General features: G+C 47.0%; 1 protein-coding gene across 15 annotated transcripts in view; it reads left to right on the top strand.

Annotated features, from left to right (window-relative positions):
* The window catches only part of SIPA1L1 (signal induced proliferation associated 1 like 1), a 433,934-nt gene extending 412,724 nt beyond the window's left edge, over window positions 1–21,210 (top strand). For 10 of the 15 annotated variants that reach the window (XM_070417275.1, XM_070417272.1, XM_070417284.1 and 7 more), the window contains 7 exons: window positions 1,705–1,944; window positions 3,447–3,612; window positions 8,915–9,161; window positions 15,048–15,191; window positions 16,922–17,051; window positions 18,625–18,709; window positions 19,273–21,210. In XM_070417275.1, the coding sequence (XP_070273376.1) occupies window positions 1,705–1,944; window positions 3,447–3,612; window positions 8,915–9,161; window positions 15,048–15,191; window positions 16,922–17,051; window positions 18,625–18,709; window positions 19,273–19,416 (1,156 nt within the window). In that variant the 3' untranslated portion in view covers window positions 19,417–21,210. Of the gene's footprint in view, window positions 1–1,704; window positions 1,945–3,446; window positions 3,613–8,914; window positions 9,162–15,047; window positions 15,192–16,921; window positions 17,052–18,401; window positions 18,711–19,272 lie in introns of those variants that run through there. The other 5 variants (XM_070417279.1, XM_070417282.1, XM_070417283.1 and 2 more) reach the window with 3 other exon arrangements.
* The last annotated feature ends 320 nt before the right edge of the window (window positions 21,211–21,530 follow it).

Below are 21,530 nucleotides of genomic sequence, written 5' to 3'. Positions count from 1 at the left end.
TTAAACTCTCACCCCTAGTATTCTGCCTTTCTGAGTTTTAAAAGTATAAGGAGTAGCCTTCTCCTTAAGTACTATGGACTTTAGTTTTAAAATATATTGATGATGAACAGCTTTTAACTTTTATTTTTAGTGACATGCTGTACATTACTTATCTTACAACTGGAGTTTGTACCTTTTGACCCCCTTCACCCTTTCATCTCCCCCACCTCTAGCAACCACCAATATGGTTTTTAGATTACATGTATAAGTGAGATCATGCAGTATTTGTCTTTGTCTGACTTATTTCTCTTAGCATAATCCCCTCAAAGTCTATTTGTGTTATTGAAAATGGCAGGATTTTCCTTTTTTTATGGCTGAATAATCCATTGTGTGTATTTAATATACCACATTTTCTTTATTCATTCAGTCATTGATGGACACTTAGGTTGCTTTCATGTCCTAGCTATTGTAAATAATGCTGCAGTGAGCACAAGGGGCACAGATATCTCAAGATAGTATTTTTGTTTTATTTGGATAAATACCCAGAAGTGGGATTGCAGGATCATGTTAGTTCTGTTTTCCATTTTTTGAGGAACTGTTTGAGGACCCTCCATACTGTTTCCCATAGTGGTTGCACCAATTTACAACCCCCCAACAGTGCATAATGGTTCCCTTTTCTCCACATCCTTGCCCACATTTGTTATTTCTTGTCTTTTTGATAATGACCATTCTAACAGGTATGAGGTGATAGCTCATTATGGTTTTGATTTGCATTTCCCTCGTGGTTAGTGCCACTGGGCATCTTTTCATGCACCTGTTGGCCATCTGCATGTCTTTGGAAATGATGTCTATTCTGATCCTCTGCCCATTTTTTAATCGATTTGTTTTTCTCTTCTGTTGAGTTGTGTGATGTATACAGGGATATTAACCCCTTATAGGTAGATATTGTCTCTCATTTTGTAGGTTGCCTTTTTATTTTGTTGATGGTATTTTTTGCTATAAGCAACTTTTTAAAATCAATGCAGTCCCACTTGTTTGTTTTTGCTTTTGTTACCTCTGCTTTTGCTGTCAAATCCAAAATATCATTGCCAAGACTGAAGTCAGGGGACTTACCTCTTACTGTTTTCTTCTAGGAGTTTTACAGGCTCGGATCTTGTACTTAAGTCTTTAATCCATGTTGGGTTGGGTTTTGTGTGCAGTGTAAGAAAGCTCATTGTGATGAACAGCTTTTTCTAGAGTCAGCATTCGTGCAGGTGCCGTGGCTAGGGAGGCCTCAGTGTGGCCCTGGGCCCGGGATGTGAGTGTAAGCTGTACGCCTGACCCGTCTCCTCTCCTGTTCTCGGCGTGGGCCTGGCAGCGTAGCCATGACCCCTGGTCCTGAGGAAAGCAAGACACACGGCCTTTGCGGCAGGCTTGCCCCCACTTGCCTCCTGTAGACTTACCTGTAGCAAACTTAAGAGGTGCCAGTGTGTTTCAAAGTCTCACTATCCTACTCTTTACTGTAAAGTGCAGACTGACCCCCCTGACCACCTTTCACCCTGACAGCAGACATTTAAATTATAGAGAGAAAGCCAGAAGGCCGGCCAGCCATCCCCATTCATGTTCCATGAAATAGCCGTTGTTCCTAACCCACCGTAACCCTGTCCAGATAACACCCCCGCTGATGTATTGACCCCGATGCACGCACGCTCACGTGGCCCTTGTCTTTGCCCTGCTTCTCCTCAGCACCATGAGCTCCCGCCACTCTGCCAGCCCCGTCGTCTTCACCAGTGCCCGGAGTTCCCCTAAGGAAGAGCTTCATCCGGCCACCTCCTCGCAGCTCGCACCCTCCTTCTCCTCTTCCTCGTCCTCCTCGTCTGGTCCTAGGACTTTCTACCCTCGCCAGGGCGCAACTAGCAAGTACCTGATTGGATGGAAAAAACCCGAAGGAACCATAAATTCTGTGGGATTTATGGACACAAGAAAGTAAGAATTCTTTTGTTTCTCTTACTGGGTGGTTTGCTTGTAACATGACAGAGAACAGAAAGTTTGAGGCAATTTTCTGTGGCCGAGGTAGCCAGGCTGGGAAGTAGGGAAGAGTTGATTTGGTAGGGAGATTATTATTATTGTTGTTGTTGTTATTTTGGTTAATCCTCACCTGAGGATTTTTTTCCATTAAATTTGAGAAAGAGTAGAAGGAAGGGAGGGAGGGAGGGAAGGGGGAGAGAGAGAAACAGCAACATGAGACTCATGTGGTTGCCTCCCGCCTGTGCCCCGACCATGGCAAGGCATCAAACTTGCAATCCAGGTATGTGCCCTCTACTAGGAGTCAAACCCATGAGCATTCGGTGCATGGGCCGAAGTTCTAATCACTGAGCAGCACTTATTTTTTCTAAGTAAAACTTGTCTTAAATTATCTCTCCCACTCCATTCTTTAAATAAGGTGTATTGCAGTATATTCAGATTTGAGAGTCTTAGATCTCCTAGGAAACAGTACATTAGTATCCCCTTATCCATGGGGGATACGTTCCATAACCCCCAGTGGATGCCTGAAGCTGCAGGTAATACCGAACCCTGTATATACTATGGGTGTTTTTTTCATACATTCATACCAACATACTATAACCAAGTTATGTGAATGTGGTCTCTCAGTGATAACGATGTGATAACTGGGGCGGCTAGGAGGGACTAATGGGTGGGTAGTTTACCCATCTGGGGATATGCGGGACAAAGGGATGATTCACGTGTCGGGCAGGAAGGTACATGCTTCATTCACTCCACTCAGAATGGCACACAGTTTAAAACAAGAATTGTTTATTTCTGGATTCTTGCATTTAATACTTTTGGATCATGGTTAACCCTGAGTAAATGTAACCTCAGAAAGCAAAACCTCGGGTAAGAGGGAAGATGGTATGTCTGAAGAACAAACTTCAGAAAATCAACCCTCTGGTGCAAAAATCCCCCCCCCCCAATCCCACCCCCCCCCCCACCCCGACCCCCTTTGATGGTATTAATCACAGCCTTCCTATCTGGTTCTTAACTGGGCCAGGAGGCACCAGAGGGAACATTAGAAAGTAAGTGACTACATATATATAAAGGACTGACTATAAAGGACTTTTTACAAAGTAGTACAGCAAAAAAAGAATAAATGATTCATTCAATTACATTGTTTTTGTCTACACAAAGATTGCATTTGGGATTTATACCCTGTGTCTTTTATTAAAAAGTCTGTTGCTAATTTGGGCTTGGTAGAGCTCATTGTTTCCTGTAAAAGAATGATTTTTTTCATCAGACATTTTAGCTGATGTTTCAAATTGGTTTCATTTCTTTAACAACTTACCTGAGTAGCTTCCAATGTAATTGAACAGAAGTAATTCTTCTTTTCTCTCCTATAACATCTCTCCAATGACTTACATCCTTCCCAGCCCCCTGTGACCTTGGGTCCACTGGACTGATTCAGTTCATGCCATCTCTCTCCTTTATTCAAGGCGTCATCAGAGTGATGGCAATGAAATAGCCCACGCCAGGCTGCGGGCCTCCACCAGGGACCTCCGAGCATCTCCCAAGCCAGCCTCCAAGTCCACCATTGAGGAGGATCTCAAGAAACTCATCGACCTTGAAAGCCCAACTCCCGAATCCCAGAAGAACTTTAAGGTATAAGACAGAGCTTGGGGCAAATAGCAGTTAGAAGCCAGACAGGCCAGAGCTGCTCGCCAGTTACTCCCTCCAAAAAGGTGGTTCCCAGCTCCTCCCCATTGAAACCTCTTCCCACCATCACACAGTCTTCCCAATAATTAGCTCACAGTGTTTTCCAAATGTTCTGTTCCTGCAGCGACATCCCTATAGTCTGGGTGGATGTCAGCCTGTCCTACCCCCAGGGTTCTTTCTTCTCCTAGGGTTCCCTGCTCGGTGCACAAGCTGCTCTTCCTTGAACATTACTCTCCAAGTGCCATTGTTCCTCGGAACTCCACAGGGGCATCTGGGGCCCCCCGTCAGATGGACATTTTTCTCTAAGGGCTTCAGTGCCTTCTATCCAAAGGGCTCCCCTTCCTGTGTGCCCGCAGCACTCTGCACCCTGGCCTGCTTCTGCCCCAACGCTGGCCCTACCCTGGGTGCTCTAGTCCAGCAAATGGTCTGCACACTCACCTTCAGAACCTCCAGGCTCTCTCCACATAAAGCCTCCTCCCCCTCCCTCTCAGAAGTCCAGGCTGCAGGGCCTTCTCTAGAACCCAGGCCCTGCCCATCCAGTCCCAGAACCCGTTCCCCCTCCCCATTTGCTTAGAACTGGTTTGTGTGTCAGTGGCTGCACCTTTGCATAGCCATGTGGAAGGTTCCGCTCACCTCAGCTTGGACTCTCTGCTCTTGTCCCCTGAGGTGAGCAGCACTCAGGGCTCGGAGCCCATGTGTGTTGAGCGGGGCCCACTGTGAGTATAAGGCACTTCTGTCTGCAGTAGCGGGTAGTCCCAGGAGAAGGGCATCTACCCAGGAAGGTGGCAGTGAATGTCGTTGTGTTCTGTTCACCAGGTTCTTAGATGAATGATTTGTAGTCTGTTTGACGTGACTGGCAAGCTTCATTTAAGAACTATGAGAATTGATTAAAAATGGAAGCTAGACTGTTAACTACTCACCACCCGCAGACTGTGACCAGAAGCAGGAAGCAAGCCCTGCAGGAGCCCAGTGGTCCTGTCCCATTTGGGCTTTCTCAGCACACATGCATTTTCCTCCAGGCAGGCCAGACACACCTCCTAAACTTAGAGTCAACATCGACAGCACTGAGGTGGACTCCAAAGCCCAATCTTGAGTTTTGCAAAAGAAATGATTTATTAACATAAACATTAAGATCATAAATCATTTTAAAGATTTGCCGTTCTTGATTTCTGTTCTATAAGCCAGCACTTAACAGTTCTGACTCATCACCCGGGGTACAAACCGTTTCCTTAGCAACCTCACAAAAGATAGCACTTGAAATTTCTCTATCCATCAAAACCCAATGAGGTGTATTAAATGCTTAAGGACCAGTTTAAAAATAAAAATTATTTTACATTTTTCCTTTGATTTAGAGGAGAGTAAAACTTGCCATGAAAGAAATCTGTCCTCCAAGTCTTAGTGTAACATTTTTGGAAAGGGGCAAGTTTAACGCTCGAGTTCTTCTGATTCGCTCCTGCGCTGGAAGTAATTGAAAGCAAATGTCCGTTTTGCTGTTATTTTAGGTCTTGGCTTTTATTTCCAAAATGAATTACTTTAACATTCCTATTTGAAACAGGGGTGCACGTTCTTTAAGCTGTGATTATGTGACTGTCAGACCCTCTAAAAGTAAATCCTTCTGCTGAAACTATTACTATAAAAAGGCTGGAAGCAGGAGCTGGAAATAGCCTGTTTTCTCTCCAGTCCCATCCTTTCTGGTTTGGTTTCAGATGAGCTCAGCTAAGGAGTTCTGTGTGTCTTCTGAGACTGACTAAACGCCCGTGGCTCTGCTGTGTCAGGAAGGCCAGTGTGCCCTTGAGAACCTTCCAGGTCACACCCGGCTCACGGCTCCAGATGCCAGGAGCGGCAGCTTCAGGCTGTGACCCTTGGAGCCACTCACACCACGTTGGCTTTATTGGCCAGCAAGAAACCTCCTTGGCAGGCAGAGATGGGATAACCTTATTTTCTTTTTTAACCAAAGCTTTTTTAAAATAAGTTTTTAAATGTTTTTATTTGCTTTTAGAGGAAGGGAGGAGAAAGAGCTAAAAACATCAGTGATGAGAGAGAAACATTGATCGGCTGTCTCCTATATGCCCCCTACTGGGGATCAAGCCCATAACCCGGGCATGTGCCCTGACGGGGAATGGAACTGTGACCTATTGGTTAATGGGTGGATACTCAACCACTGAGCCACGCCGGCTGGATGAATAACCCTATTTTCTATGAGGGCTGCATACAGTGGCAAGTGAACAGACAATAGTGCAAACCAATAGTCCTGCTAGCACTCAGGCACAGGCCAAAGGAAGAGGCCTCACACAGCTCCAGGGTTCAGGAAGGCCTGACACCTGCTTGTTGCAAGTGCGGGTACCCCCATTTCACTGGGAGCCAGGAGGGCTGCAAAAGTGAGAGAACAGCAGACTGACCTGGAGCAAGGCGCCACCTCTCCAGGCCGCATTCCTAGGCTTTGAAATAGAAGGCCGGAGTATGTCAGTGGCGCCCAAATGATTTTAAAGCACAAAAATCCTTTTATTGAATAAAAGTATACGTGGAAGTCCAATATGTAGGATGAGAAAGCAGGGTCTCTCTGATGAGAGGGGTGGGTGTCATGGCCCTGGGTCCCACCTGAACATCTCTCCACAAGCAATGAGGCTGTGATGAACCCTGAAGGCTCCTGGGAGCACAGCTTGAAAACCCCCAGCCTGATGCTCTCGATCCCTTCCCAGTCAGCCATCAACTCCAGGTTCTTTCCCAAGGGCTGGCAGCCCTCGGTGGGGCCACTCGGCAGTCTCAGGCCTGACCTGCCAGGAAGGTAGAGGGGGCGCTTGCCGGAACCAGAGAGGTGTGCACCTTTAAGATTGGAATTGAAGGGGGGATGGGGTGAGGAACCACCCTCATGAGTTTGGACAAGACTAGGTCCTACTACTCTTAATGCGCAGAAAGCCTCTGGGCCTGGGCCGATGGCTTCCTTCCTCTCCTATCCGGCCTCCCTTTCCTGCAGGATGTTAGACCTTATAATAAAGCACGCTGCTCAAAGGGCCTCTTCCAGGCAGTGTTTACTGCTCTGAAGTACACCAGTATTTTCTGATGAGACTGAAACTGGAATTGGTGGGAAATTTCTCTCCTGTAAAACCATCAGGGTGGGAATATGCACAGGAGAAGGAAATCCCTCTGCTGAACCCAGAGGTGCCAACAAAGACTGAGCAGATTTTGAATGGAGATCCAAGATCTGACTCGATAGGCAGGAGCCTGTGTGATGGTCCTGGAGCTTGCAGATGAAGGAGAAGTGACCTGCTTGGTTTGTTGTTTTTTTCTTTTCTTTTCTTTTTTTTAAATATATTTTATTGATTTTTTTACAGAGAGGAAGGGAGAGAGATAGAGAGAGTTAGAAACATCGATGAGAGAGAAACATCAATCAGCTGCCTCCTGCACATCTCCCACTGGGGATGTGCCCGCAACCCAGGTACATGCCCTTGACCGGAATCGAACCTGGGACCTTTCAGTCCGCAGGCCGACGCTCTATCCACTGAGCCAAACCGGTTTCGGCTGTTGTTTTTTTCTAATTGCAATTGGCAAGCTCTGTAACCTCTGATTCCCACTCTGTGCAGTGAGATGAGAAATCGTTGCTTCCAGACCAAGTTCCCTCCACTTAAAGCCTCACAAAGTGTTTATCACAGTAGCTCAGTTTTCTGGGCAAGCACATACATCCCTTGGGTTTAGCTCATCATGCGTTTTTAAAAGTGAGCACAGTTTTTACACAATTGGCTACACCTGAGGCTCATTTACAATGCCTTTGATTAATACTTTTTAAAATATTTATGCAGCAACTGTGCATGCCATGCTGTGGGTAGTATTGACTTGATTTAACTCTTGGTTTGTTTAATGGAATTGTGTTAGACCCTAGCACATGAATGAACCTGAGTGTCAACTCTGTATGCTCAGCTCTCTAAATAGAGCCGTTGCTGCGTCATTGTCTCTCTGCCCCTTCAAAGTGTCATGGAAAGTCCTGCGTGGCTTCCTGCCAGGACTCAGCCTCCTCCTCAGGCCTTCAGCTGTCCCCACATTGTTCTCCCTGCCAAGGAGAGCAGTAGTCGAAGAGGAACTGAATAAATATAGTGTTATTCTTAGCAGACCAAATACTCTGTTGGCTTTCAGGATGCTGGATATTTACATGTTGGTAATGTGTGTGTTGTCTCCCAATGAATGGAATTTTCAGAAGCTTACTCTTTGCAGAAAAATCTCAACTAAAATCAGTTCACCTCGCCCTGACTGGTTTGGCTCAGTGGATAGAGTGTCTGCCTGCAGACTGAAAGGTCCCAGGTTCAATTCCGGTCAAGGGCATGTACCTTGGTTGCAGGCACATCTCCAGTAGGGGGTGTGCAGGAGGCAGCTGATCAATGTTTCTCTCTCATCGATGTTTCTGACTCTCTATCTCTCTCCCTTCCTCTCTGTAAGAAATCAATAAAATATATTTTAAAAAAAATAAAATCAGGTCACCAAGGCAAAAGACATCAGAAAGAGATACAGCTATCTGGAATCTGGAACATGTGTCATTTTTCCATAACTATATAAATACTTGTCAGTTATAAAGATGACCTTCCTGTTTTCATTTCAGGAATAGAAATCTATCTCAAAAAATAAATTATCGCCAAAACTCATTAAATATAATTATAGTAGTTAATGTTTACAAGCGCCAGCTATTATTTGCACTAATATATTGTGTTGATCAAATGCTCTTGTTGCCCAGCAAACATGTAGTCACTTGACAAGCATCTGAGGACACCTTCTTGGCTCCATGGCTATGCCCTGGGGGCTGTAACATTACTTCATAACACCACTGATATATGTTGTGATCAGTCCATGTTTCATTTACCCTCCTAATAATCCTGAGGGATGATGTGCCCCATTTCGTAGACAAGGAGCTGGGCTCAGAGAGATGACATGGTTTGGTCAATGACACAGGATTCAACAACAGCTCACATTGTCTGGTCCTCACCTTGTTCTAAATCATGACACAGTATTGATGGATTCGTTTAATTATGTGTCTGAGTTATGCACTGAGCACTGATGGGCAGCGTGGTAGGCTCTGGGGATCTCAGGTTGGCCCTAAGGATGTAGACAGAGGTGGTAGACCTTGAGGCTCCCTGGTTGGGCTCTGCGGTTTGGCAGGGAGTGCCTGAGAGCAGTGAATTTGTTAACCCGCTCATTCCCCACAACCTGGGCCCTGGGTGTGTGACCCAGAAAATTGACCTGTTGTCTTGGCCCTGTTTTTCAGTTCCATGCGCTCTCCTCGCCTCAGTCTCCTTTCCCCCACACCCCCACCTCAAGGCGGGCCTTGCACAGGACGCTGTCGGATGAGAGCATCTACAGCAGCCAGAGGGAGCACTTCTTCACCTCGAGGGCCTCACTTCTGGACCAAGCCCTGCCCAACGACGTCCTCTTCAGTAGCACGTACCCTTCTCTCCCCAAGTCTCTTCCACTGCGGAGGCCTTCTTACACCTTGGGCATGAAGTCGCTGCACGGTAAGTCTGTGTTCAGTTGCAGCTGAATAGGCCTGCTGATGGTGGCCAGTGTCAGAGACGGCTGGCATTCAGTTTGCTCCGAGAATGATAGCTGGAGGAAGTTCTGCTAGCGTGCTCAGGTTATCTTGGCTCACCAATACCTCCTTCATTTAGCCTCTCACCAGTAATCTCAGACCACAGGGGACAAACGTTCAACCTCACTAGACCGTAAGAGTCACCTGGGATGCATGCTTATGTGTGTGTTTTTTTATTTAAGGTATAATCGGCATATAACATTGTAATTCAGGTATTCAACATAATGATTTGATATATGTTAATATTGCAAAATGGTCACCACAATGAGTCTAGTTACCATCCATCGCCATACATAGTTATAATTTTTTTAATTTTTTTGTGATGGGAACTTTGAAGATTTACTCTCCCAGCAACTTTCAGGTTGCAGTACAGTATATGGTGGGCAAAAGTAGGTTTACAATTGTTCCTATGGGAAATAATACAATCTATAATAATAAAAGCATAATATGCTACTTAGACCAGACATCCTTCCGGGACATCCTTCCAGACGAAACCGGGGCTGTGAGGGAAGCCCAGGTCCCGGGTGCCTGTTGGCGGCCACAAGGAGGAAAGCCCAGGTCCTGGGTGCCTGCCAGCGGCCACGGGGAGGGAAACCCGGATCCTGGGTGCCTGCCAGCGGCCCCAGGGAAGCCCGGATCCCGGGTGCCAGAGGGAAGCCAGTGCCGGTAGCCAGGAGAAGGAAGGCCTACTTCTTGCATGAATTTTGTGCATTGGGCCTCTAGTAGTTAATAAATAGTAATACAAGAATGAACTTTGTTTTGCGTACTCACACCTGTAAACCTACTTGTGCCCCACTCTAGTCACCATGCTCTATATCAGTGGTTCTCAACCTGTGGGTCATGACCCCTTTGGGGGTTGAACGACCCTTTCACAGTGGTCGCCTAAGACCATCGGAAAACACATATATAATTACATATTGTTTTTGTGATTAATCACTATGCTTTAATTATGTTCAATTTGTAACAATGAAATTGGGAATCACCACAACATGAGGAACTGTATTAAAGGGTAGCGGCATTAGGAAGGTTGAGAACCACTGCTCTACATCCTCATGACTTACCTTTTTGTGTCAGATTTTCTTCAATTAGCACAATGCCCTCAAGGTCCAGCATGTTGTTGCTAATAGCTGTTAACTATATTCCATTGCATAGATGTCACATCTTCTTTATCTACTCATCCATCAGTAGACACTTAGATTATTTCTACATCTTGGTTATTGCAAATAACGCTGCAATGAATATGGGGGTGCTTCTGTCTTTTCAAGTTTGTGTTTTCATTGTCTTTGGGTAAATACCCAGAAATAGAAGTGCTAGATCATATGGTAGTTTTATTTTGAGGAACCTCTTTACTGTTTTCCGTACTGACTGCACCAATTTACATTCGTACCAACAGTGTACAAGGATTCCCTTTTCTTCTCATACTCGCCAACATTTATATCTTGCTTTTATTTTTTTTCCTAGGAATTAATATCTTGCCTTTTTTATAACAGCTATTCTAACAGGTGTGAGGTGATAGCGATTTGCATTTTCCTGATGATTAGTGATGTTGAGCATCTTTTTTATGTACCTGTTGGCCATCTGAATGTCTGGGGGGAGAAAAGTCTATTCGGATCCTCTGCCCATTTTGTCATGAGATTGTTTGGGTTTTGAGTTGTGAGTTCTGTGTATATTTTGGATATTAACCCCTTAATGGATATATTATTTGAAAATATTATTCTCCCACTTCTAGGTTGCTTTTTCACTTTGTTGATGGTTTCTTTGCTGTGCAGCTTTTTAGTTTGATGTAGTTGCACTTGTTTTATTTTTGCTTTTGTTGCCTTTGCTCTTGGTGTCAGCTCTAAGAATTCATTGCCCTACGTGATTTGAAGGGGTGTACCAAGAGCTGTGAGTTATGAAATTAATGCCTATGTTTTCTACTAGGAGTCTTATATTCAAGCCTTTAATCCATCTTGAATTAATTTTCGTGTATGGTATAAAATAATGGTCCAGATTCATTCTTTTGCATGTGATTGTTTAGTTTTCGCAACACCATTTATTGAAGAGACTCTCCCTTCCCCGTTGTCTGTTCTTTGCTCCTATGTTATAAAGTAATTGACCATGTATCCTTTTAATGTCTTATTGAATTTCATCTGCTAATATTTTGTTGAGGATTTTTGCATCTATGTTCATCAAGGATATTGGCCTCTGATTTTCTTTTTTTATGGCATTCCTGTCTATTTTTGGTCTCTGGGAAATGCTGGCCTCGTAAAATGAGTTTGGAACTATTCCTTCCATTTTCTGGAAGAGTTTGAGAAAGTAGTTTTTCATTCTTCTTTGAATGTTTGGTAGATTTCGCCTGTAAAGCCCTCTGGCCCTGGTCCTTTATTTATTGGTAGGTTTGTGATTACTAATTCAGTCTCCTTACTAGTAATGTGTCTGCTCTGTTCAGATTTTTTTCTTTATGATTCAGTCTTGGTAGGTTATATGTTTCTAGGAATGTATTCATTTCTTCTAGGTTTTCTAATTTTTTGATGAATAATTGTTCAATAGTTATTACTATGAACTTCCCTCTTAGGACTGCTTTGGCTGCATCTCATTGGTTTTGGTATGTTGTATTTTCATTTGTCTTATGGTATTTTTTTATTTCCCTTTTGATTCTTTGGCCTGTTGATTATTCAGTAGTAGCATGTTGTTTAAACCCCACATATTTGTAAATTTTTGTTTTCTTATCATTTCAAGTTTCATACCATTGTGGTGGGGGGAAATGCTTGATATGATTTGAATCTTTTTAAATTCATTGACTTGTTTTATAGCCTAACATATGATCTATCTTGGATAATTGTCCATGTGTGCTTGAGAAGAATGTATATTTCATCCATGTCTTAAAGGAGTGGCCTCATGTAAGGGATACAACCTTACAGTTAATCCCCACCCCAGCTCTTTTCTCTCAAACCTTTGTGATATCCAAGCAATAAATTTTATTTTTAGTGACTGCTCATAGTTGAGGGTATGCCAAGACCTGTCAGTCACAGTCCTAAAGGGGAGGATCTCAGGCAGTACTTACACTCAGGCTGATAGGAAGCCAGATCTTCTGACAGCAGCTTTTAAAGTTTACAAATATCTGACATCCTGTGGGACTGCAAGCATAAGTCGTGCTGGTCACCAGAACTAGGCCATCTAGAGGTGTCACCTCGGTGGCAGTCACAAAATTGAGGTGTCAGATGAGTGTATAAACTTCTTCCAGGAGACACTGGTGAGCTGGAGTGAGGAAAAGAAGAAAGATGGCGCCTATCAGCCTCTGTTCCCCGGGAGCCCTTCATAGGCCAAATCCGAGCCTTCCTTAGGCCAAAGTCCCAGAACAAGCACATAAGCCTCTTCCACAGAAAGACTGAAGACTGTTTCAGACTGCTGTCTGTGCAGTGCCGGGTGGTGACAGACTACCAGGAACACTCTCTCCGGCTGTGACAGTCCCAGGGGACCCAGGAATGCAAGCCCCCGGCCACCAGGGCCAGGCAGTCAAGGCGCCTCCCTGGGTGACAGCCGCAAAATCCTGGGCACCAGATGTGCATAAAAGCTGCCCTATCGGATCTTTGTTAAAGATACAGACTTCCAGGCCTTTCCTAAGGCCTGCTGAATTTGAATTTGAATACAAAGGCTTGAGAATTAGTATTTCACCAGACTGGGTAAATTTGGCTAATAGTAGTTTAGTTACTTCTTAGACACTATATCCTTTGCCTCCCTCCAACCACCATAGAAACCCAGGCTTGACATTCTTCTCTGTCTTTCCCAGCTATGAGGATTGTCTGTGGTCTCTACCACTTGTTTGTGGGCTCATTCATTCATCAGTGAGCAAGCATGTGAGGAAAAGGCATATGAATGACGTTTGCCTTTGGCTCATGAATGCCTTGTTTGCACTAGATCCCAGGTTTCTGAAGGCCATATTCTGGGACTATGGGTTTAAAGTTGTTATTTTTCTTTCTCCTCCCTCTGTCCAGCTGCACTCCAGGGTTCTGTACCTCCCCCCCCCCCCCCCCCCCCCCACTATGACCCAGCACAGCTGATACCTCTGTGGAACCTGTGTTCCTGCTTGTTTATTGTATATACACCTCCCTCCTACCTTTTTTATTCCCCTCTGGGAATTCTGTGTCCATTCAAACCCACATTCCTTTCCTCTGTTGCTTCTCGGAGCAGTATTTTCTGAAACTGCTGCTTGCCTGGTGTGCTTTCTCCCTGCATGTTTTGTGAGCTCTCCGCCCACTCATGAATGTTCCTCCATTGTCTCTGTTCCTGCTCCCTGTTCCTGTTCTGTCCCCCCCTCACCCTGCAGGCACCACTTGGGGATCGTGCCAGCTCCCCCCCTTCAGCTGCACTTTTTACCATCCAGACTCTAGAAAAAACCTCCTGGTAGTGACCTGATATGCCAGAATCCTTTCTCCCTTCCTGTCCCCACATTGGGGCCACTCCCCCTGAATTCCGTTGCTTCTACAACTTTCTTGCCCTGAGTGACTCTCTAACGCCCTTGCACGCCTTTAAACCTTGTGAAGGCCTCTCTGCACGTGTCTGTCAGTGCAGGCCCTGTCTTCTAGAGGCTTCCATTCTGAGGGCTGCCCAGAACACCCACAGTCACCGTTCAGCCGACGGAGCCCAGGGTACAGGCCCAGCCCTGAGGATGGGAAAGTCTCCTGAGCACCTGCTCTCACGGAAGTCGGGCAGCAGCGCTGGGTCCCGTGTCCTAAGCTGAGCACTCCTTGTTGGCTGGTCCCACGGCCTGGCCTCGTGTGGTGGGAATACCACGGAAATGAGTTTGCGCCATGGGTAGGGGTGACTTCTTTTCCCCCCATATGATAACTGAGCCCCAGAAATGAAAAGGGCAGAGGATTATGAGTGACACACAAAATTGTCTGTTCCACCTACTTACCCTTGGTGGGAGCGAGTTTCAATAGAACTGAGCATTTAATTTCTGGCAGTATTTGTTATTTCCATTAACTCATAATCGTGCTAATTTTAAGCACGTTAATAACTAGCAGCTGCACTTCAGAGCCGTTCTTCGTGTAATTTGGGAGGGAAAACAAGCACTAAATATACCCTGGTTTACCAGCTCTCATAATTGATGAAACTTTTTAACTCCTTGTAAACAGGTATTTCTGGAGTTGCTTGCGCATTTCAGCTGGGCGCTCCATCCATTCTGCATGAGGGCTAGTGTCAGTCCTATTCTGGGCGGCCTTTCTCACGAACTGCGCGCTCTGCCCTCTTCCCACCCCCTCCTGGCCTATTGACCGCATTTGCCTTCTTGAGCCTGTCCCCCTCTGTGTTCTCACATCATGAGCTGGAGCAGTAGCAGCGCCCTCGTGGGGCCAAGCAAAGGTCAGCTGTTATGATGGCTCAATATTTGTATCTTAAAAACTGTCACCTTAGAAGAGGCTCAGATGTTGGACTGCTATGGCCCAGGAGGTGCTTATCCCTGGGAAGGAGAGGAGGCCTCTTACTCCAGCCCGAATTCCTGGCCCGTAAGGAAAAGTGAGATACGAGCTGCCCTGGACCCCAAGGCAGACAAGCAGCTCCCGCCACAGCAGACGTGATTCCTCAGTGGAAAACTGCCTTTCCCCAGTCACACCACTGGGAATGAGATAGGAGGAGGTTATAAAAAAATGACTTTAGGACTGGAGGAAGCCAATTTGTAGTTGAACTCAGCTTTGAAAAGGCCACTAAGACCTGCTCGACTAGAAGCTGATTCTCGGTATCGACTTACAGACCTGCCGTGGTAGCAGGAGATGGTCAGCTCCTGAGTGGTCTGTGGTCCGAGAAGCATCTGATCGCTCATCTCTTCCCGCAGGAGAGTTCTCCGCCTCAGACAGCTCCCTCACCGACGTCCAGGAGGCCCGCAGGCCCATGCCCGACCCCGGCCTCATGCCCCTGCCCGATGCTGCTGCCGATTTGGATTGGTCCAACTTGGTGGATGCCGCCAAGGCCTATGAGGGTGAGTCCACTGGGGATCGAGCAGTCCGGCTGGGACCTACGCAGGGCCATGCTGCCGTGTGAGTGCTGGTCAGTCTCCCTCACTCTGTGTCCTTGGACACAGCGACAGCCCCCGCCCGTCACCGGCACAGCCAGGACCCGCTGAGCTGTTACTGAGCGCTCAGCAGGGCTCACACCCTCTGATTCAGTAGGTGGAGCCTGGTGTGTCCTCTCCGGAGGAATTCATAACATGGTGCCTTCCCTCTCTGAGTGGGAAGGGCAGGGGGTCCCAACTGTCACTTGAAGGAGAAAAATGTGGTCCTTCATCACATCGTAAGGACATCATTGCTAAACACACATGGGATCTGTTAGGGTGCTGGGCCCGCCCCTGTCGCACATTCATCCCTCCCAAGGGTGGTGGCATGTGTCCTGTCTGCGTTGTTCCCGTGCCAGCCCCCTGCCCAGTGCTTGCTCTAGGCCCATGGTCCTTTGACGGCGCTGACGTGTGTAAAACTGCAGTGCTGTCTTGTGTGCTGACATAGGTTGTCAGGTTCCTTTTTTGGAATAAACTGACTTCATTCTAAGGTCATCATTCCGTTCTTCATAAAAGGAGGATGACGGGCCCTAGCCGGTTTGGCTCAGGGAAAAGAGCACTGGCCTGAGGACTAAGGGTTGCAGGTTTGATTCCGGTCAAGGGCACATACCTTTGTTGCAGGCTTGAGGGGGCAAGGGGGTCGGGTGGGCGGAAGGCAACCAATCGATGTGTCTCTCTCACAGCGATGTTTCTCTCTCCCTCTCTGTCTTCCCTTCTCCCTTCCACTCTCTCTAAAAATCAATGGAAAAATATCCTCAGGTGAGGATTAACAACAACAAAAAGATGATGATAGCAGATGATTTCTTGGGGGAGCGGGGCGGTGTTTATTGCTCTTCTTTGAAGAATTGAAAGTAGCTGTTCAGACAAGCGCCAGTTTTCAGGAGAAATTGATTAGGCCTTGGAAGTCAGGCCACCATGACGCAGTCAGCAAGGAATCCCCATGTAGCTGACCGCAGTCCCAGGACTAATGCGGTTTTAAACTTCAGTCTGTGGGTCCCTCTCGTTTATATAGACACCGTCTATACATGTGCATATACCACCTGCCCCATGGGGCAGAGTCCGAGTGGGTGCAGCCAGGTTCTCCCGGCCTCCTGCCCCCCATTCTGCGCCACTGGGGTCGCCGCCCTCTCTCTGCTGTGAGGCTGGAACCAGGGCAGTGGGGGCTCAGGGAAGCCTGGGGCCTGTCTGACCGTCTCTCCTGCCCTGACTGTACATACAGAACGGTAGACGTTTTGTGTTTCTAATGGGAGTTTTTAAACTTGATTCTGTTTTCTTGGCTCGAGGGTTAAGTTGGGACACTTGGAAGCACACGGGTGTGGGCTTGGTCCAGCCCACCGGGTGGCCATGGGAGCCTCAAGAAGCCCAGTCCGAGCTCCTGATGCACTTGACGTCACCACTGAGTGGGAAACCTGGGCTGGAAACTTGGCACAAGGCCTGTTTCCAGGGAAACATTGAACAGAGGGAGAATTTGATAAGAGAAAAGGGGGACTAAAATGGATGCACAGCAACTATTTTTTAAGGACAGTTACAATGCTACTGTCCTGTTGCAGCTTAGAACAGCTGTTTTTCCTGTGAGGTTGGGGGATCAGTATGGGCCACATGTTGACTCAGAGCCCAGGATGTTTCCCAGCTGCTGAGCGTTTCTGCCTCCTTTGCAGTCCAGAGAGCCTCCTTCTTTGCTGCTAGTGACGAAAACCATCGCCCCTTGAGTGCTGCATCCAACAGCGACCAGCTTGAGGACCAGGCCCTGGTCCAGATGAAGTCCTACAGCAGGTGGGTCACCCAGAGGTGAGGCCACCCCCCTGCATACACGTCACTACATCAGCAGCTGTGGGAGGAGACGGCGGCCCCTCGACGATCTGGGGGCTCATCACTGCAGTGCCAGCTCCTCCCGTTTCAGTTAGGACACTTGTAACTGAACACTGTAAACACAGTTAACCTACCCTTGGTAGCTGAGAGTGGGAATTACGAATATTCTTTATTTAATGCTTTATACACTCATACCCTTGGCCTTAGGAAGCAGGGTAAGAAGAGTCATTTGTGCTAAATCATCCCCAGATTCCTGTGTGGTTAGCCCTCGAGTCCCTTCCATAGCCACCTGTCGGTCATGCTTATGAATGTGCCTGCGTCCTGGCAGCTCCAGCTCTGCACTAGGTCTGGGCCACGGGGTACCTAAGAGTGTATGTAAAATAAATGAGCAATAACTGGGTCCCAGAGGGTTTTCTTGTGAGCTAAGAACATGGACTTGACTTCTGTGTAACGTGCAGAGGCAGGCGTTTTCCCCTCCGTTCCAGGTGGTGAGGGTAGTGGATGTACGTGTGACATTATTATACCAGCGGTCCTTGAAAACATCATTTCATTGTAACGTTGATGGGATGCCGAAGCAACTTAGCTCTTGGTTATGTCAATGAGCCTGTGGCAAAATTGGTTGTTACGTGTCGTTTCGCTTAAAGTTGCAGATTCTAAGGCCCAGGAGGTGCCATAGAATCTAAGTGCGGACTTACTGTATATTACAGCATCTCAGTGGTCAGCCGTGGGACACATAGAGAATAAGAAAATTGTGTGTCACCCTAGCTGGTTTGGCTCAGTGGATAGAGCGTCAGTCTGCAGACTGAAGGGTCCCGGGTTCACTTCTAGTCAAGGGCACATGCCTGGGTTGCGGGCTCGATCCCCAGCGGGGGGCATGCAGGAGGGAGCCGATTGATAATTCTTTCTCATCATTGATGTTTCTATTTCTTTCTCCCTCTCCCTTCCTCTCTGAAATAATAAAAATGTATTTTTAAAACAAAGAAAATTATGTGTCTAGCTTGCTGATCATAATAGCAAAGAATATAAGACATTAAGGGTAGGCTGACAAGCTTCTGAAGCATGTGGTCTTACTTTAAAAGTAAAGATATTTAGATTCTTTTTAAGATGTGAGCCCAGTAACTTACAGCTGGATAGTGGTCACAGACTGTTTTCTGGGGACCCAAGACCTGCCTCCTTGTTGCCCCGAGGTGGCACTTACATCAGCCCCTCTTCCTAAAGCCGCTGCAGACAGGAGTCGTGGCACTGTCCCCGGTGAACCTGCCAGAAAGCGCACTGCCACGGAGACCATTTTCACTCATTGTCCTGTGTTCTTTTGTTATAAAAATGCAGCCTCTGGAACAAAGGAAGCCATGGATTGGCTGTAGTTCCTGCTTGTACGGCCTTTTGTTGCGATGACCATTTTCTTTTTTAAAGTGAACGTGCACATTGGGTTGCCATCCTGAGTAATTTGACATTGAAAACCGTGTTACAAATACAGCCGCCTCATTTTAAAAAAATGCCAAACAAACCCCGCCGGGAGGCTCCCGCCAACATGGACTGTTTCTCGTTCCAGCAGTAAGGACTCCTCTCCCACTCTGGCCTCTAAGGTGGACCAGCTGGAGGGGATGCTGAAGATGCTTCGGGAAGACCTGAAGAAGGTAGGCGTCTTCTCAGGCGGCCGGCCCCTCTACCTCGTGTTCCTTAGTGGGGTAAGAGGTGGGTGTTTGGGGGGCTCCTTGGAGCTCGGTTCCCACTGGCCACGTAGTGCAAGAAGGCCTTCATGCGTTCCCGTTGTGGAAGCCTCGAGCCTCAGCCGCCCCCTCTGAGCTTCCCACCCCTGTACGTGGGTCAGAAGCCCAGACCCACATGTTGTCATTGTGGCCGCGCCTCCGTGCCGAGAGACCTTCACTTCGTCTTGTTTCTCGAGCGGCTTTGACTATATTAAGGCAGCAGCCACCAGAACAGCAGTCTAAACTGCAAGACAGTCCTTATGAACAAAGACATTAAAACACATTGTTTACATTCCAAGATAAACTGTAGTGAATCTGGCAGTCTTGCTCCCTGGGTGAGTGGATCTGAACACCCAGGACGAGGCCTGGCTACAGAAGTTTAGTGGCAGGAAGAGTAGACACGGGCGGCGGGTGCAGACAGATCCACAGCCACTCTCCCCGGCAGCCTGGCGAGGTGGGTGCCCTGCTCAGTCCTTTTCTCTCTGCCTCAGGAAAAAGAAGACAAAGCCCACCTTCAGGCAGAAGTCCAGCACCTGCGTGAGGACAACCTGAGGCTGCAGGAGGAGTCCCAGAACGCCTCCGACAAGCTGAAGAAGTTCACGGAGTGGGTCTTCAACACCATCGACATGAGCTAGGGCAGGCAGGCCCGGAGCGGCCGGAGCCTCCCGGAGGCTGTGCAGGCCCTGGTCATGCCATTGAGCGTTCTCAGACTCCCTGCTCAGCTTCCTACCTACTCGGCCCACTTTTGGGGGTACACACACACACAATTGCAGATCAACAATCATTGTCTGCCTTTTGTAGAAAAGAAAAACAAAAAAGTAAAAATTTTAAAAAGTAAAATAAAGTTTAACTGCTAAAATGTGAATGTCTTTATTTTTTTGCACAATATCTTTATCTGTTACGTATTTAAAAAGAAACTGGGCCTAGGACAAGGTTCCCCGGCTTATCTGCCTCTATTTCCTTCGGCTCTTTCTTGACTATTTCAGGTAACCCCAGCAACCCAAGCTTCCCCTCATTATCCTGACGAATGTCATTGTTCCTAGGAAAGTAAAAGGTTTTAAAAATCGTGTATTTGGGGAAGGGGTTTCCTTACCTGCATTCCTAAAATGCCGGGGAGGGAGGGCCTGCCTCTGCTGCTGACTCGTGCAGGAGCCCGTGCTGTTGGTTCCTGTCCTGCAGAGACTGGCAGGACCGGGTTACTATCCTACAGCAAAGCCCTACCCGAGAGGCAGCCTTGCCTGCAGGCCACGCCCCTCTAGTCCTGCCTTGTGCCCTCATTCCCTCCTTTCTTTCCGGGGGAGATGGCCCAGGTGTTGTGTGCTCCTCGGAGCGAGAGCCCTCGGTTTGGCTTAAGTGAATCCCACCCAATTGGAATCTGCCTCCCTGCAGCTTCCAGGCTCCAAACACTGATTTCAGAATTCTTTCAACCTGCAATGTTATCTGTAGCATTTTGGCCAAAAGTATCGTGTTGGAGATTTTTAAACGATGAAAAAGGCAGCAAAATTGTATTTTTAGCTCACTCAAAATGACCATATTAAAAAATTAATAAACCCTTGTCTCCAAAGTAAGATTTCACCAGTATCTGAAACTAGGAAAAGCGGATGTGAAATTGTGAATTTTAGTACTTGCTTCTTAGGAGCAATGACTGTGATGGTGGAATGGGCTTCTGAAACCTGCATGTCCCAGTGTGCACCCGAAGCACGGCATTTTCTGCATCCTCTGCGGCCATCAAAGGGTTCTGCTGCAGAAATGGTCCCTGTGCTCCTTCTCCTGCCTGGTGATGCAGCTGCTTGGGGCCGCTGTTCCAAGGCCCTGGGCCCCGCAGAGCACACACTGGGCCCAGCAGTGTTGACCCCAGGGGAGCCCCTGGTGGCCCTGTTTCTAGCCTTCATAATTGTCAGGAAGCTGACACCTGTGCCCTTTCAGGGGGAACGTGCAGCGATCTAGTGTCATCTGCTTGGGCGTTCCCTGCCCCAAGGAACCCCGACTCATTCCTCACTCCAGCCCTGAAAGAAACAGGGTGGGTTTTCCTCTCTCCTCCCCGAACCCCAGCCCCAGACTTTTATGCTACAGTTTCATTCATGATTGTGATTTCTCCATGGGATTTTTTTTTTTTTCTGGTGACATTTCTATCATGGAAATGGGAAGATTTCAGAGTGCTCTGTAAAGATCTCAATGGTCTCTGACGTGTGTGAAGGAGATTGTACATTGCCTGATATCTCTGTATCAATGAGAAATGTCACTAGCATTTAAGCATTCTGAAGGCTTGCTTATCCGCCTGAGTTTAGTTTTTACTTTGATTTACATTTTGTTTGGGGACTTGGGGCAAGCTATTTATTAGAGTTTTGCAACAGAGTTCTTGTTTGAAGCCTTTAAAGACTACTTGTAAAAGTCCAACAATAAAATTCATTTTAAACGCTCTTGTAAAACGCATTGGTATTACTGCTTGAGGTTTTCTTGTTTGAACGACCACCCAGTCACACACTGGCCTCATCTTTTCATCTGGCTCCATTAACGGGAAAGACGATTCTTGGAAGTTTCTGTTCCTTTTAGAATTTCAATAAGCTTGTTTAATCTCTGTTCACATGTCCGTGGAGAATTCCTAATTTGCCTTCTCTGCTGCAGATTTAATATTTGCAGAGCACTTTATAATTAGTTCTCTGTTCATTATCCACGTGTGGATTTTCCACAACACTGTCATTCCCTGAGACCAGCACAGTTTGGGCCACTACTGTGTCCCCAACTCAGT

The sequence above is a fragment of the Myotis yumanensis genome, unplaced genomic scaffold (genome assembly GCF_028538775.1).
Source record: "Myotis yumanensis isolate MYYU_CA2020_CCGP unplaced genomic scaffold, mMyoYum1.0.hap1 SCAF_1, whole genome shotgun sequence".
Lineage (NCBI taxonomy): Eukaryota > Metazoa > Chordata > Mammalia > Chiroptera > Vespertilionidae > Myotis > Myotis yumanensis.
This window is presented reverse-complemented; position numbering and strand designations above follow the sequence as displayed.